A 17,949-nucleotide genomic window follows, 5' to 3' on the forward strand; every position below is an offset into this window, starting at 1 on the left:
TATACACATGCACAAACCCTCCGACACACACACACTCCCTCCCACGTGCATCCTCTCACAGACTTAGACCCTTTACACTCACACACATATACATTCTCTCTCAGACACTCACAACCCCTTACCCCAGAGACACACAAACCCACATGCACACATACACATGTACGTTTGTGGGGGGAATTTGTCCTTGCAGAGTTACATTGTACTTTGCTCAAAAACTTGCAAGAATCCAAGTAAGACTCTGTGAATTCATTTTTTTTTAGATCAGAATCGGTCTAAACATTATGGCACAGACAGGGAACACAGGGGGCTAACACCTTCAACATCTCATCTGGGCTGACACCAATTGTTAGAGTTAACCTGAGAATGTAAATTTTAAAACAAAGTTTTGCGATTTACATATTAAAGGAGCGAAACTGACATGGTCATTCTAACAGATGAGAAACTTAAAACAATCGAGGTATTTTCCAATGTATAATTTCAATTACATCACACTGTAAACTTTTGCTATAAATTGTGTCTTACAATTATGTAGTCCACAACCACCTGATGAAGGAGCAGCGCTCCGAAAGCTAGTGCTTCCAATTAAACCTGTTGGATTATAACCTGGTGTGGCGTGATTTTTAACTCCATCACGGCTGCATTTCCACCTGGCCACATCCTGGTAAATCTCTTCTGTCTGGTGCATCGGCATAATTTCTGTCACGGAACAGCCTACTCTGCTAAAGATTTGGACATTTTCGGTATAACCTCCCTGCATTTTGTTTTCCCCTTTCCATTTAGCGACCTGCAGAACCCACACTCACCTTTGATCCCCTTAACCCTTTCCTGACGAAAGTTGGTCAACACTCTTCCTTGTCTCCAGAGGCTGCTGTGTTTCCAACAGTCAGGGCAGACTTCCAGCTTTTGGGAAATGATTTCCAAAACAAGACGCAAAGGCCGTTTCAGTTTCAGGTTTTGTTTATTAAAAATAAACCCTTCTCTCCACGTGTAAAAGTCCGTACAAACCTGTCGCACTAACAGGGAGGTGGAGGGGGCACAATGATTTAACAACCGAGAAATTACCTATCAGCTTCTAGCAACGGATAAGACCAAGTGATCTGTTACTCTCCAAACCCCCTCATTGTTTGGGAAGACGCTCTTATTTTTTACAAATGGTCATTTAGTGGAACATAACTAGGGGTACTGGCGCAACATAACGTGATGCGCTGATCAAGCTTTTCATCTTGCTCTCATCAGGACAGACGCAAGAATGCCAAAGGGAACAACAATTTATACTGATTGAAAAACAGTAAGCCTCCTGTTGCTCCCTTTGTAATGTGTTATTCTTGCAATTCTGGCCTGATGAAATTGAGAAGGCTGCGAGAGAATTAGCACCGTATAAATTGACCCCTTTGAGATTTTGACATTCTTGCAATTCTGTCCTGATGAGCTGCAAGAATACCAAATTTCAAAGGGAGAATTAACGCAGTCCAAATTTGTGGATTCTTGCACGACTGTCCTAATGAGCTACAAGAATGCCAAGTTTCAAAGGGGGCAACAATTTACCCGGCGCTAATTCTCTCTTGCAGGACAGGACAGAATTGCAATATAAATTGTTGGCCCCCTGAGATTTACCATTTGGGAGGTCGAGATGGGGATCTCTGCAAGTGTGGATCCAAAGCTGGGAGACACCAGCCTAAGGCGTCACAGCCCCGCCAGTGTTGGGAGGCCGTAATTGCAGCGTGATATGTTGACACTGGTAATTCCCTGTTGAGATCGAGAGGTTTATGAATCCAACAGAAGGTACAAAGTGGGGTGGGGGGGGGGAATCACTTTAGGATCGAGTACAAACAGATTATGGAAGGGCCAAGGCTCAGACGACCGGGCTGGTCAGGCGGGGACACCAATTTAAATTACAATCTGTAGCATAAATTAATTAACAGCCCCCCCTCCTCCCCACCCCCTCCACAAAGCGGATTGGTGGTGGACTGAAATCATCGTGGTCCCAATGACCGAGGAGGAGGGGAGAGAGATGACGCTTTCCTGATTGCCGTGCCCGAAGCTCAGTTCTTTTTCGTTTTGGCCGTGTCGTATTTCCGCTTGCTCGAGTACCACAGCAACAGGGGAATTCCGATGGAAGGCAGGGTCATGACCCCAAAGGCTGCCCAGTCCAACTGCCGGAACAACACAAGGGGACACTTCAATGGCGGAATCCAGGAATAAAACACTACGGGGTGTTGATTGTGCCCCTGCCCGAACATCGTGGAATCCCTATGGTGTGAAAGCAGGCCATTCGACCCATCGGGTCTGCACTAACCCTTTGAAAAACATCCCTCCCCCTATACTATCCCTTTCACTCTGCATTTCCCAATGCCTAACCCACCCTCGCCCACACGTCCCTGGGCACGAGGGGGCAATTTCCCATGGCCAACCCACCCTAACCTGCACATCCCTGGGCACTATCGGACAATTCCCCACGGCCAATCCACCCTAACCTGCACATCCCTGGGGCACTATGGGACAATTTCCCATGGCCAATCCACCCTAACCTGCACATCCCAGGGCACTATGGGACAATTTCCCATGGCCAATCCACCCTAACCTGCACATCCCTGGGCACTATGGGACAATTTCCCATGGCCAATCCACCCTAACCTGCACATCCCTGGGCACTATGGGACAATTTCCCATGGCCAATCCACCCTAACCTGCACATCCCTGGGCACTATGGGACAATTTAGCATGGCCAATCCACCCTAACCTGCACATCCCTGGGCACTATGGGACAATTTAGCATGGCCAATCCACCCTAACCTTCACATTCCTGGACACTATGGGACAATTTAGCACAGCCAATCCACCTGACCTGCACATTTTTGGATTGTGGGAGGAAACCAGAGCCGTGCTAACTGCTGAGCCACCATGCTGTCGACTTTATTCTCAAAGTTCCTCAGAACTCACCTTCTGTCTAGTTTAAAAAACATTAAATCATAGCAAGACCCAAACACATTTTGGTGACTGGTCTGTGATCAGAACATGAAGTCAGTGCTCTGGACCTAGATCCCACGTTTCAGAGTGTAAATCTCCCAATTTCGGGAATTTTAAATGTTGTTTCTCTCCTCCCGAACAGAAACGGCAGAATCAGTTTGAAGGAGGAAGCAGCGATCAGACACTGGGGAAACTGCCCTGATCTCTGATAAACCCCCAATCTCCTCAAATACCCTCTGGACAGAGCTGGGCATTTGAAAGGGTGTCTGCAGGACGGTCTCACCCCTGACAACATGGTACCCTCTCGGTTTGCAGCTAAGATTACAGGCTGCAGTGGGACCCTCTCATCTACAACCTCCCATCTCCGACTTGGAGTGTGTGCACGGAAGAGAGAGACAAGAATGTGTGTGTGTGTCTGTGTGTGGAGAACATGGGAAAGAGAAGAGAGGGGAGAGAGAAGGAGAGAAGAGAATGAGAGCGACAGGCGGAGGGGAGAGACTCGGGTGGTAGGGACACAGAGGGGTGAGGGAGAGAGAGACACAGAGGGGAGAGGGAGAGAGACACACAGAGGGGAGAGGGAGAGAGACACACAGAGGGGAGAGGGAGAGAGACACACAGAGGGGAGAGGGGAGAGAGAGGGACACAGAGGGGAGAGGGAGAGAGACACAGAGAGGGGAGAGACTCAGGCGGGAGGGACACAGAGGGGAGAGGGAGAGAGAGGGACAGTGAGTATGAGAGAGAGAGAGACACACACACACCCACAGAGGGACACAAAGGGGAGAGGGGAGAGAGAGAGACACAAAGAGGGGAGATGGGAGAGAGGGGGACACAGAGGGGAGAGGGGAGAGAGACACACAGAGGGGAGATGGCAGAGAGGGGGACACAGAGGGGAGATAGAGACACACACACACAGGGGAGAGACTCAGACGGGAGGGACACAGAGGGATGAGGGAGAGAAAGGGACACAGAGGGGAGAGGGAGAGAGACACACAGAGGGGAGAGGGAGAGGGAGAGAGAGAGAGACACAGAGGGGAGAGGGAGAGAGAGAGACACAGAGGGGAGAGGGAGAGAGAGAGAGAGAGAGAGAGAGACACAGAGGGGAGAGGGAGAGAGAGGGACACAGAGGGGGGAGGGAGAGAGACACACAGAGGGGAGAGGGGAGAGAGAGAGAGACACACAGAGGGGGGAGGGAGAGAGACACACAGAGAGGAGATGGGAGAGAGAGGGACACAGAGGGGAGAGGGAGAGAGACACACAGAGGGGAGTGGGGAGAGAGAGAGACACACAGAGGGGAGAGGGAGAGAGACACAGAGAGGGGAGAGGGGAGAGAGAGAGACACACACACAGAGGGGAGAGGGAGAGAGACACAGAGAGGGGAGAGAGAGAGAGAGACACAGAGAGGGGAGAGGGGGGAGAGAGAGAGAGACACACACACAGAGGGGAGAGGGGTGAGAGAGAGACACACACACAGAGGGGAGAGGGAGAGAGACACACAGAGGGGAGATGGGAGATAGAGGGACACAGAGGGGTGAGGGAGAGAGAGGGACACAGAGGGGTGAGGGAGAGAGAGGGACACAGAGGGGAGAGGGAGAGAGAGGGACACACAGAGGGAGAGGGACATACAGAGGGGAGAGGGAGAGAGAGGGACACAGAGGGGAGAGGGAGATAGAGGGACACAGAAGGGTGAGGGAGAGAGACACACAGAGGGGAGAGGGAGAGAGAGGGACACAGAGGGGTGAGGGAGAGAGACACACAGAGGGGAGAGGGAGAGAGAGGGACACACAGAGGGAGAGGGACACCCAGAGGGAGAGAGACACACAGAGGGAGAGAGACACACAGAGGGGAGAGGGAGAGAGAGGGACACAGAGGGGAGAGGGAGAGAGAGGGACACAGAGGGGAGAGGGAGGGACACAGAGGGGAGAGGGGAGAGAGAGGGACACAGAGGGGAGGGGGAGAGAGAGAGAGAGACACACACACAGAGGGGAGAGGGAGAGAGACACACAGAGGGGAGAGACTCAGACGGGAGGGACACAGAGGGGAGAGGGAGAGAGAGGGACACAGAGGGGAGAGGGGAGAGGGGAGAGAGAGAGAGAGAGAGACACAGGGGGAGATAGAGACACACACAGAGGGGAGAGACTCAGACGGGAGGGACACAGAGGGAAGAGGGAGAGAGAGGGACACAGAGGGGAGAGAGAGGGACACAGAGGGGAGAGGGGAGAGAGAGGGACACAGAGGGGAGAGGGAGAGAGAGAGAGACACACACACAGAGGGGAGAGGGAGAGAGACACACAGAGGGGAGAGACTCAGACGGGAGGGACACAGAGGGGACAGGGAGAGAGACGCACAGAGGGGAGTGGGGAGAGAGAGGGACACAGAAGGGAGAGGGAGAGAGACACAGAGAGGGGAGATGGGAGAGAGAGGGACACAGACTGGAGAGGGAGAGAGACGCACAGAGGGAGAGGGGAGAGAGAGGGACACAGAGGGGAGAGGGGAGAGAGGCACACAGAGGGGAGAGGGGAGAGGGGAGAGAGAGAGAGAGAGAGACACAGGGGGAGATAGAGACACACACAGAGGGGAGAGACTCAGACGGGAGGGACACAGAGGGAAGAGGGAGAGAGAGGGACACAGAGGGGAGAGAGAGGGACACAGAGGGGTGAGAGAGAGAGAGGGACACAGAGGGGTGAGGGAGAGAGACACACAGAGGGGAGAGGGAGAGAGAGGGACACACAGAGGGGAGAGGGAGAGAGACACACAGAGGGGAGAGGGAGAGAGAGGGACACACAGAGGGAGAGAGACACACAGAGGGGAGATGGGAGAGAGGGGGACACAGAGGGGAGAGACTCAGACCGGAGGGACACAGAGGGGAGAGGGAGAGAGAGGGACACAGAGGGGAGAGGGAGAGAGAGGGATACAGAGGGGCGAGGGAGAGAGACACACAGAGGGGAGAGAAAGAGAGAGAGAGAGACAATGAGTGTGAGAGAGAGAGAGACACACACACCCACTGATAGGAGAGAGATACAGAGGGGGGAGACAGAGATACAGAGACGGAAAGAGAGAGATGGAGAGAGGAGAGAGAGATGAGGGGAGAGAGGACAGAGAGGAGGGAAGAGAGAAAAGAGAGATAGCGGATGGGGAAGGGTTGTATGGGAGGGGGAGAGAGAGAGAGAATTCGAGAGAGAGAAAGAAGAATGAGTGTGGTGGGGTTAATAAAAGAGGGGAGAGGGGAAAGGAGTAAGGGGGGGGGGGTATAGGGAGAGGGAGAACCCACCCCTGCAACAAAGTTTGACCACATCCAAGAGGTGGGGGAGGGGAGGACTAACGAGAAAGGCAGATACTCACGTAATGGGGGGAGAACCGCCGATCAAATTCTCTCTGAGCCAGGATTCCGCCCTGTCCTGGTGCACTCGAGTAACCCACCTTGGAAAGTGAAAACACACAAAGCCTGGTCAACAGCCTGGGGACATGTCGCGAGCAGACATGAGGCATTCGCTGGTGGGAGTTTCCAGACACAGCAGAGGGATGAAACTAACAGAGACCATTCTGCCCTTTCGAGCAGAGGGTAGCTCCTGTGTGGAATGAACTACCAGAGGAAGTGGTGGATGGGGCCACGGTTACAACAATTAAAAAAAAGAGATCTGTTTTGGTACGTGAAGGGTTTGAAGGGATATCGACCAAACACAAGTGAATGGGACGGGTTTAGTTTGGACGGGTTGGGCTGAAGGGTCTGTTTCTCTGCTGTACATCTCTATGACTCTAAATGGGACTAGGTTAATTGAAGATATTTGGTCGGCATGGACGGGTTGGGCCGAAGGGTCTGTGTTTCTGTGCTGTACAGGTTCCCCATGGGAGACTGATTAGCAAGGTTAGATCTCACGGAATACAGGGAGAACTAGCCATTTGGATACAGAACTGGCTCAAAGGTAGAAGACAGAGGGTGGTGGTGGAGGGTTGTTTTTCAGACTGGAGGCCTGTGACCAGTGGAGTGCCACAAGGATCGGTGCTGGGTCCTCTACTTTTTGTCATTTAAATAAATGATTTGGATGCGAGCATAAGAGGTACAGTTAGTAAGTTTGCAGATGACCCCAAAATTGGAGGTGTAGTGGACAGTGAAGAGGGTTACCTCAGATTACAACAGGATCTGGACCAGATGGGCCAATGGGCTGAGAAGTGGCAGATGGAGTTTAATTCAGATAAATGCGAGGTGCTCCATTTTGGGAAAGCAAATCTTAGCAGGACTTATACACTTAACAACCAATACCGAACAACCCAAATGGTCTCCTTCTTCAAAGACCGCAATTTCCCCTCCGAGATGGTTGACAATGCTCTCCTCCACTTCCTGCTCCTCCGCCCTTGAACCCCGTCCCTCCAATCGCCACCAGGACAGAACCCCACTGATCCTCACTTTCCCACCCCACCAACCTCCGGATACATCGTATCATCCTTCGTCATTTCCGCCACCTCCAAACAGACCCCACCACCAGGGATATATTTCCCTCCCCACCCCTATCAGCGTTCCGAAAAGACCACTCCCTCCGCGACTCCCTCATCAGGTCCACACCCCCCACCAACCCCCAACCTCCACTCCCGGCACCTTCCCCTACAACCGCAAGAAATGCAAAACTTGCGCCCACACCTCCCCCCTCACCTCCCTCCAAGGCCCCAAGGGATCCTTCCATATCGTCGCAAATTCACCTGCACCTCCACACACATCATTTACTGCATCCGCTGCACCCGATGTGGTCTCCTCTACATTGGGGAGACAGGCTGCCTACTTGTGGAACGTTTCAGGGAACACCTCTGGGACACCCGCACCAACCAACCCAACCACCCCGTGGCTCAACACTTTAACTCCCCCTCCCACTCCGCCAAGGACATGCAGGTCCTTGGCCTCCTCCATCGCCAGACCCTGACCACATGACGCCTGGAGGAAGAGCGCCTCATCTTCCGCCTAGGAACCCTCCAAACACACGGGATGAATGTAGATTTCTCCAGCTTTCTCATTTCCCCTTCCCCCACCTTATCTCAGTCCCAACCCCTGGATTCAGCACCGCCCTCTTGACCTGCAATTTTCTTCCCGACCTGCAATTTTCTTCCCGACCTCTCCGCCCCCACCCCCTCTCCGGCCTATCACCCTCACCCTCCCCTCCTTCCACCTATCGTATTCCCAGCGCCCATCCCCTCTACCCTTTATCCCAGCCCGCTTGGCACACCAGCCTCATTCCTGAAGAAGGGCTTATGCCCGAAACGTTGATTTTCCTGCTCCTCGGATGCTGCCTGGCCTGCTGAGTTTTTCCAGCACCACATTTTTCAACTCTTATACACTTCATGGTAAGGTCCTAGGGAGTGTTGCTGAACAAAGAGACCTTGGAGGGCAGGTTCATAGCTCCTTGAAAGTGGAGTTGCAGGTAGATAGGATAGTGAAGGCAGCGTTTGGTATGCTTTCCTTTATTGGTCAGAGTATTGAGTACAGGAGTTGGGAGGGTCATGTTGCGGCTGTACAGGACATTGGTTAGGCCACTGTTGGAATATTGCGTGTAATTCTGGTCCCCTTCCTATCGGAAAGATGTTGTGAAACTTGAAAGGGTTCAGAAAAGATTTACAAGGATGTTGCCAGGGTTGGTGGATTTGAGCTACAGGGAGAGGCTGAACAGGCTGGGGCTGTTTTCCCTGGAGTGTCAGAGGCTGAGGGGTGACCTTATAGAGGTTTACAAAATTATGAGGGGCATGGATAGGATAAATAGACAAAGTCTTTTCCCTGGGATCGGGGAGTCCAGAACTAGAGGGCATAGGTTTAGGGTGAGAGGGGAAAGATATAAAAGAGACCTAAGGGGCAACTTTTTCACACAGAGGGTGGTACGTGTATGGAATGAGCTGCCAGAGGATGTGGTGGAGGCTGGTACAATTACAACATTTAAAAGGCATTTGGATGGGTAAATGAATAGGAAGGGTTTGGAGGGATATGGGCCGGGTGCTGGCAGGTGGGACGTTATCTGGTCGACGTTATCAGGTTGGACCGAAGGGTCTGTTTCTGTTCTGTACATCTCTATGACCTGACGTGCATATCTTGGGACTGTGGGAGGAAACCCACACAGACACGGCGAGAATGTGCAAACTCCACACTGACAGTTGCCCCGAGGTGGGAATTGAACCCGGGTCCCTGGCGCTGTGAGGCAGCAGTGCTAACCACTGAGCTACTGTGCCGCCCCTCAGGATATCTGGTCGGGTTGGACTGAAGGGTCTGTTTCTGTGCTGTACATCTCTATGACTCTAAATGGGACTAGATTAATTTAGGATATCTGGTCGGCTTGGACCAAAGAGTCTGTGCTGTATGACTCCATGCCCACGATACAACTCCTGGACACAATTATCACACAGGGGAGTAAAGAGAGGCCCCTTTCTGATTCGACTCGTTCCTAAAGCCCCCCTGAATTTGGATGTATCCTCCTTCGTGGGTACAGTGCCAATCGCTCACCCTCGCCCGTCCCCGCACAGCGCGGAGTCCAGAACTGGTCCAGCCACCGTCTGGCTAACGGAACAGGGTCCCTCTTGACTCTACGCAGCCACGGACTGCGACACTCACCACCACTTGGCCACCTTCCTGGGCGAGGTAGGAGATGGTTGCAGAGGTGAAGTTGAAGTAACCGGCTTTGAGGGGGCGGAGCACCACCGTGTGGGTGACGTTGCTGGCTCTGTGAGGGGTGGGGGGGGAGGGAATGGGTTAAGGAGATATACATACACGAGAGACAGAGAGAGAGAGGCGCCCACACACACGTACGCGCGCAGTCGTAATTAACAGCTCCAATAGCTTCAAATGTCTCCTTCCACGCCACCCCAAAACGGGCTGTTGCCCATTAAGGTCTCATTTGTGCACAGCAAGATCCCACAAGCAGGTGCTGATAGCCTCCCAACCCCACCCCCCGGATCTTTTCAAACTGATGTCATTTGTGTGACAAATAACAGCCCCCCCCCCCCCCACCCATGATCACCTCCTCCTTCCTTCAGGTGTCACCTGTTTACCCAAACCCCACCCCCTCCAAGACCGGGTGGGGGAGGGCCAATATAGGGGGGGGGGGTTTCTTGGCTTTAACATCACGTTTGAAAAAAATGACGGCGATGCTGAATATCGGCCCAAACCGCGCCCCCCCCCAGCGGGGCCCTGAATGGGTTGGACCGGGAGGCAAGAGCTTTTAAAAATGTGTTGCTGGAAAAGCGCAGCAGGTCAGGCAGCACCAAAGGAGCAGGAGAATCGACGTTTCGGGCATCAGCCCCGCTTCAGGAAGGAAAAGGGGTGTAACTGGAGGTTTGCCAGAGACGGAGCAGTGGTGGAGGGTCACTTTTCAGACTGGAGGCTTGTGACCAGCAGTGTTCCACAGGGATTGGTGCTGGGGGGAGGGGGTCCACCTTTGTTTGTCATATAGCACGAAAACAGACCCTTTGGTCCATCCAGTCCATAAACCAAACCAGTCCTGCTCCCAGCCATGTCCCTCCAAACCTTTCCTATTCATGTATCCATCCAGATGTCTTTTAAACGTCGTCATTGATGGTATGGTCGACAGTAAAAGGGGTTATCTAAGCTTACAAAGGGATCTTGAACAACTGGCTCAACGGGCTAAGGAGGTGGAGATTAATTCGGATAAATACGAGGTATTGCACTTTGGTAAAACAAGCAACTTAAATAGGCGAAAGTGAGAACTGCAGATTAGAGTCGAGGCGCTGGAAAAGCACAGCAGGTCAGGCAGCGTCCGAGGAGCCGGAGAATTGACGTTTCGGGCAAAAGCTCCTGATGAAGTGCTTTTGCCCGAAACGTCGATTCTCCTGCTCTTCGGTTGCTGCCTGACCTGCTGTGGTCATATAATTAAATGTCAGGCCTTAGGTAGTGTTGTAGAACAGAGAGACCCAGGAGTTCAGGTTCATCATTGGATGTAAGTTTGCTCGCTGAGCGGAAAGCTTTGAAACGGACACCCAAAACCTCAACCTGAGCTAGAAATCTTATCATAACTCGCTAAGGTACATAATTCTTTAAAGTTTACATCACATACAAATAAGAAGGCATTTATCACCGTTGCCTCCATTGCTCAGACCTTTGAGTACAGGAATTGGGGGGGGCGCCATGTTGGGGTTGTACAGGACATTGGTGAGGCCTCGTCTGGAGAACTGTGTCCAGTTCTGGTCGCCCTGTTACAGGATGGAGATTATTAAACTGGAGAGGGTTCAGAAAGGATTTGCTAGGAAGTTGCCGGGAATGGTAGGTGTGAAATATAAGGAGAGGCTGGGAATTTTTCACCGGTGTGTGTTAGGAGGTTGAGGGGTGGCCTTGTAGAGGTTTATAAAATCATAGATAAGGTGAATAGCAGGTGTCTTTTCCTTAGGGATTTCAAAATTAGGGGAACTCTTTTTTTTTTAAAAGGGTACAGGAGAAAGATTTTATAAAAGAACAAAAGGCATTTATTCTCTTACACAGAGAGTGGAATGAACTTCCTGAGGAAGTGGTGGATGTGGGTACAGTGACAACATTTAAAAGACATTTGGATAAGTTCGTGAATAGGAAAGGATTGGAGGGACCATGGGCCAGGACCAGGCAGGTGGACTGATGGACTGGTTAGACCAAAGGGTCTATTTCCGTGCTGTACGACTCTAGAACCACAGAGCCAATGAGACAGACTGGGGTATTTTCAACGGGTGAACATTCCTTTGTCAGAAATGTCACTAAGGGGAAAACAACCAGGGACAGGGCACTCAGGAAGAATTCTCCAACTCTTTCTCGAGAGAGTCCGGACACACGCCCGGATAGGACGGAGCAAGCTACGGATTGATTTCAACAAAGGATACGGAGCGATCCGGTCCCATTTCACAGTCAACATTCCCGACACGATTCCAAAGTCCTCCGGTGGGAAAGAATCATCGCTGAGCTCCACGTCTAACGCAGCACTAAGGGGGAACAGATACATTCGATAGGATCAACCCGAAGGAATAACAGAAAAGAAATACAGAAGACAAAAGCCAACCTCCTGCCCCAAACCTCGAGAAAGTCCTCCAGCCACGTGGTCATTCGACACACTGCGACCCTGACCCAGGCAGCGAGCAGCAGTTGGAAGCTAAAGGCTGACATTTCCCCACTGCCTTTCTGAATGTCCCACTGGCACCACAGCAATGTTGTTTGTTTGAAATCTGGTCACCATAATGCACAGCAAGATCTCACAATCGGGGTCTGACCAATTCCCCTCTTTTGATCAATAAATATTGGGTAGGATTCCAGAGACCCGAAGACAGTGCAGCGCTGACCCTCCAACAGGGCCCCCTCCATCAGCGCTGATCCTCCCACAGTGCCCGCTCCCTCAGTGCTGATCTTCCAACAGTGCCCACTCCCTCAGCGCTAACCCTCCAACAGTGCCCGCTGCCTCAGCGCTGACCCTCCAACAGTGCCTGCTCCCTCAGCACTGACCCCTCCAACAGTGCCCACTCCGTCAGTGCTGACCCTCCGACAGTGCCTACTCCGTCAGCACTGACCCTCTGACAGTGCGCGCTCCGTCAGCGCTGACCCTCTGGCAGTGCCCATTCCATCAGCACTGACCCTCCCACAGTGCCTGCTCCCTCAGCGCTGACTCTCCTGAAGTGTCTGCTCCCTCAGCACTAACCCTCCCACAGTGTCCGCTCCCTCAGTGCTGAAACTCCAATAGTGCTCACTCCCTTGGCACTGACCCTCTGACAGTGCCCTTGGCGTTGACCCTCCCACAGTACCCGATCCGTCAGTACCCACTCTCTTTTACCTGGTGCCAACATTGTAGATGTTGTATTGCAGAGTGAGGTCGCGACCCTCCACAGCATATTTATTCAGGAGGGACTTAGAGGCCAAAAGCCTTGCACCTTCATCACCACTGGCAGCTATGAAGAAGCCCAGACACACCCAGACCAGCAGCAACCTCATCTGTGGTGTTTAAAAAGAAAATCAGAAATAACAAGTCACACGTAAGTCAGCAGGAAACCTCTCGATGCTAATGTGTAAGGCACACACACCAACCTAAAACCCCCACAAATGTCCCATGTACCTGTCACCTCCGGTTTGGAGTTTTAGCATCCAGACTGCATTGTCTCTCCCCAGTGCCTGCCTTCAGGGGCAAAGGAAACCTTGGGGGTGGGGGGGGGGGGGGGGGCAGCAGATCACTGAAGGTTGGGGGCAGGTGTTTGAGCTCTGCGGGCGGTGCTGGCAGATCATTGAGACTTGGGGGGGTGTCAAGAGCATTGAGACTTGAGGGGGTCAGATCATTGAGGCTTGGGGGGGGTCAGATCATTGAGGCTTGAAGAGGGAGTCAGATCATTGAGACTTGAAATGAGGGTCAGAGCATTGAGACTTGAGGGGGATCAGAGCATTGAGACTTGAGGGGGATCAGAGCATTGAGACTTGAAGGGGGTCAGATCACTGAGACTTGAAGGAGGTCAGATCACTGAGACTTGGGGGGTCAGAGCATTGAGACTTGAGGGGGTCAGATCATTGAGACTTGAGGAGGTCAGATCATTGACACTTGAGGGGGTCAGATCATTGAGATTTGAGGGGGGTCAGATCATTGAGATTTGAGGGGGGTCAGATTATTGAGACTTGAAGGAGGTCAGAACACTGAGACTTGGGGGGGTCAGAGCATTGAGACTTGAGGGGGGTCAGATCATTGAGACTTGGGGGGGATCAGATCATTGACACTTGAGGGGGGGGTCAGAGCATTGAGACTTGAAGGAGGTCAGATCACTGAGACTTGAGAGGGGTCAGAGCATTGAGACTTGAAGGAGTGTGTCAGATCATTGAGACATGGGGGATCGGAGCATTGAGACTTGAGGGGGGGGTCAGATCATTGAGATTGAGGGGGGTCAGATCATTGACACTTGAGGGGGGGGGGTCAGATCATTGAGACTTGAGGGGGGTCAGATCATTGACACTTGAGGGGGGGTCAGATCATTGAGACTTGAGGGGGGTCTGATCATTGACACTTGACTGGGAGGTCAGATCATTGATGCTATAGGTATTGCCCCTTGGGGGAGGGGGGGTTGATATTAGCCCTTAATGGGGTAGATATGGCCCTTTGACCCCTGACCCTTCACCCCCATTCCACGCCACGTTATATATCGCCATGGCTTTCCAGAGAACTGGTTTAAAAAGAGAAATCCAATACTCCCCCTCCCCACAACGGCCAGTTCAGGTCGGGGGGCATTGGGAATAAGGGAATCACTTGAACCACCATCGGCCCCACTCCCTCTCTTACCTCTTCAACTCCGCGGTCAGGCGACTGAGACCGCGCATGCGCTCGCCCACCCCTTCCCTGGCCGAGCTCCGCTCCGGCGCGCGGTGCCCTTCGGGGGCTGTAGTTCCGCCGTGCCCAGTACTTCCGTAGCTCGAATGCAATAGGAGCGCAACAGGAAGGACTACATTCCCCGACATGCATTCAGGCGAGGCCGATCAGGTGCGGGGCGCGGGACGGCCAATTGGAAGGCGCCACACGCTGCCACTCGTAGGAGGAGGAGGGCGGAGTGACGCCACAAAGAGGGGCGGGGGCTGGCCACATGATTGACATCCACGGCGCCACGTCTTGAGGCCGTGAAGCAGACCGCCAACTGAAAGAGGCGGGGCCCAACGTTGATTGACAGGGCCTGGATTGGCAGCTCCAGGATAGAGACGGGACTAAATGTTGATTGACAGTTCAGGGAAGGAACTTTGATTGACAGCACCGGGATAGTGGCGGTGCTGAATATTGATTGACAGCGCCGCGATAGGGCTTTTATTGATAGTTCCGGGATAAAGGGGGCGGTGAACCTTGATTGACAGCTCAGTGTCATGACAGCACCGGCATGGAGGCGGGACTGACTATTGATTGACAGCTCAGGAAAGTGGTTTTGATTGGCAACACCGGGTTGGAGGCGGGACTGACTATTGATTGACAGCACAGGGAAGGGGCTTGGATTGGCAGCACCTAGATGGAGGCGGTACTGAATATTGATTGGCAGCTCAAGGATAAAAGGCGGGGCTGAACCTTGATTGACAGCTCAGTGTCAGGATTTTGATCGGCAGTTTCAGGCTAGAGGCGGGACTGAACCTTGGTTGACAGCTCCATGGGAGCTGCCTGGCTTGCTGCATTCTTCTATCCTCATGCCCGTCCAATACTGCAGCTCATTGATAGAGGCAGGACTGAGATTTGAAACAGAAACAGCTGGAAAAGCTCAGCAGGTCTTGCAGCAGAAAGCGGTGACGGTTGCCAGTCCATAGCTTGGAGATGCCAGTGTTGGACTGGGGTGTGCAAATTTCAAAATCACGCGACATCAGGTTATAGTCCAACAGCTTTAATTGAAGCACTAGCTTTTTGGAGCGGCTGCTCCTTCATTAGGTGGGTGTGATGAAGGAGTGGCGCTCTGAAAGCTAGTGCTTCCAATTAAAGCTGTTGGACTATAACCTGGTGTCATGTGATTTTTAACGTTGCCAATCCAGTGACACTCCTTCAGAAGGTCAGTGATTTAATTGGCATTTCACAGTCCCTTATCTTATACACTCATGACTGTGCTAGGCCGAATTCAAGTCCAACGCCATTGACAAAATTTGCTGACGACCCACACGGTAGTGGGTCGGATCTCAAACGTCGGGCGAGACAGAGCGTGGGAAAGTGGTAGACAGCTCAGCCGCCTGGCGTAGGGACAAGAATCTCTCCCTCGATGTCGGCAAAACGTAGGATCTGATCATTGACTTCAGGAAGTGGAGAGGAAGGCACGTCCCCCGTCTGCGGTGCGGAGGTGGAAGGTGTGTGGAGAGCTTCAGGTTCCTAGCAGTAGATATCACCAAACAATCTGTCCCAGTCCATCCACATCTACACTTGTCAAGAAAGGAGAAAGTTAGGACTGCAGCTGCTGGAGATCAAAGTTGAGAAGTGTGATGCTGGAAATGCACAGTGGGTAAGGCAACATCCGAGGAGCAGGAGAATTGATGTTTCGGGAATGTTCCCGATGAAGGACTTAAACGTCGATTTTCCTGCTCCTGGGATACTGCATGACATGCTGCGCTTTTCCAGTGCCACACTTTTCGTCTACAGTCAAGGAAGCACACCGACGCTTCTACTTCCTCAGGAGGCTAAGGAAATTCGACATTGAGGTCCATCAATTTTTTTTTAAATATAGATGCACCACAGAAAGCGTTCTATTTGGCTGTATCACAGCTCAGTACAGCAACTGCTCTGCCCAGGACTGCAAGAAATTAGAGAGAGTCGTGAACGTAGCCCAATCCATCACAGAAACCAGCATCCCTCCCATTGACTGCACGTCCCCCTGCTATTGACAAGCAGCCAACGTAATCAAAGACCCTTCCCAGCCCGGTTATAGTCTCTATGGAATGCTTTAACACAGACAGCTGTCAAGGCTGTGTCTTTAAGAATATTCAGTATTGAGATAAATTTCTAATTTGTAAGGGAATCAAGTGTTGGGGGGAAAAGGTAGGAAAGGGGATTTGAAAATGATCAGCTCAGCCACAGGGTCATACAGCACACAAACAGACCCTTTGGTCCAACACGTCCATGCTGCCCAGGTATACAAAACTTAACTAACTTTGGGTGGCACAGTGGTTAGCACTGCTGCCTCACAGTGCCAGAGACCTGGGTTCAATTCCCGCCTCAGGCAACTGACTGTGTGGAGTTTGCACATTCTCCCTGTGTCTGCGTGGATTTCCTCCCACAGTCCAAAGATGAATTGGCCATGCTAAATTGCCCGTAGTGTTAGGTAAGGGGTAGATGTAGGGGTATGGGTGGGTTGCGCTTCGGCGGGGTGGTGTGGACTTGTTGGGCCGAAGGGCCTGTTCCCACACTGTAAGTAATCTAATCTATTCCTATTTTCCTGCAATTGGTCCACAGCCTTCTATATCTTTTCTATTCGTGTACCTGTATAAATGTCTTTTAAATGTTGTCATTGTACCTGCCTCTACCACTTCATCTGGCAGCTTATTCCACACAAGCACCACCCTTTGTGTGAAAAAGTTACTCCTTAGGTGCCTTTTAAATCTTTCTCCTCTTACCTTAAACCTATGCCCTCTAGTTTTGGAGTCTCCTACCCTGGGGAAAATCATCCTATTCCTGCCTCTCATGATTTTATAAACCTCTACAAAGTCACCCCTTAACCTCCAATGCTCCACAGAAAATAGCCCCAGCCTACTCAGCCTCTCCTTATAATCAGACCCTCCAATCCCGCAACGATATCCTTGGAAATTATTTTCTGCACCCTTTCAGGTTTAACAACATTCTTCCGATAGCAGGGAGACCAGAATTGAATGCAGTCTTCCAATAGAGTCCCAAACGATGTCCTGTATCGCTGCAACATGACACCACAGGAAATGACATCACCAACCCAAACATATAAATAGAAAGCAGGCATCATCAGCAATGCTTTGCCCAGAGGCTTACTGAAGATGTTACCTAGTATGGTGACGAAACGTCTGAAAATGAACCTTCCAGCTCAGAGAGCAAACCTACCTCCAGAACCTCAACCTGAGCTACAAATCTTCTCAAAATTCGCTAATGACCTCCCATCTCCTATACTCAAATGTTCTGACCAATAAAAGCAAGCGTACCAAATGCTTTCTTCACCACCCTGTCTACCTGCAAAGCTGCTGTCAAAGAACTGTGAGCACACATTCATTGGTCCCTCCATTCAAGAACACTTCCCAGAGCCCTACCATTAACTGTGTAAATCCTGATCTCGTTGAATGGCAGAGCAGAACAGACTCAACGGGCTGAGTGGTCTACCTCTGCACCTCTTTATTGGGGTGGACACTTAGAGTGGGTACAATCCCTTGTGCAAGAATGGAGTGCCCTGATGTGTGTGTCTCCTGAGAGCAGAATCCAGAATATCAGGGCTTCTCTTGTGCGTATATCTGTCCTCTGAGCTGGGTGATCATTGCTACTCACTCTCCTTCCTCTTGACTATGTTGAACTCTTTATTTATGAGGAAGCCACACTGAATCACTCT

General features: G+C 51.8%; 1 protein-coding gene across 1 annotated transcript; it reads right to left on the reverse strand.

Annotated features, from left to right (window-relative positions):
- Positions 1 to 939: 939 nt before the first annotated feature.
- On the reverse strand, positions 940 to 14,411 carry ssr2 (signal sequence receptor, beta). The gene is made up of 6 exons (XM_072548949.1): positions 14,217 to 14,411; positions 12,735 to 12,892; positions 11,797 to 11,895; positions 9,548 to 9,656; positions 6,307 to 6,384; positions 940 to 2,153 (listed from the first exon to the last, which is right to left on the reverse strand). The coding sequence occupies exons 1-6, from the start codon at positions 14,394 to 14,396 to the stop codon at positions 2,043 to 2,045; spliced, it is 735 nt and encodes a 244-aa protein (XP_072405050.1). The 5' UTR covers positions 14,397 to 14,411; the 3' UTR covers positions 940 to 2,042.
- Positions 14,412 to 17,949: the final 3,538 nt, after the last annotated feature.

The sequence above is a fragment of the Chiloscyllium punctatum genome, chromosome 28 (genome assembly GCF_047496795.1).
Source record: "Chiloscyllium punctatum isolate Juve2018m chromosome 28, sChiPun1.3, whole genome shotgun sequence".
Taxonomy (NCBI): Eukaryota; Metazoa; Chordata; class Chondrichthyes; order Orectolobiformes; family Hemiscylliidae; genus Chiloscyllium; species Chiloscyllium punctatum.

Coding starts and splice junctions, on each gene's coding strand:
- ssr2 (XM_072548949.1), bottom strand. CDS start 14,396: ATGCATGTCGGGGAATGTAGTCCTTCCTGTTGCGCTCCTATTGCATTC. Junction 12,893..14,216: donor CTGACCGCGGAGTTGAAGAG/GTAAGAGAGGGA, acceptor TAAACACCACAG/ATGAGGTTGCTGCTGGTCTG. Junction 2,154..6,306: donor GGCGGTTCTCCCCCCATTAC/GTGAGTATCTGC, acceptor TTGTTCCGGCAG/TTGGACTGGGCAGCCTTTGG.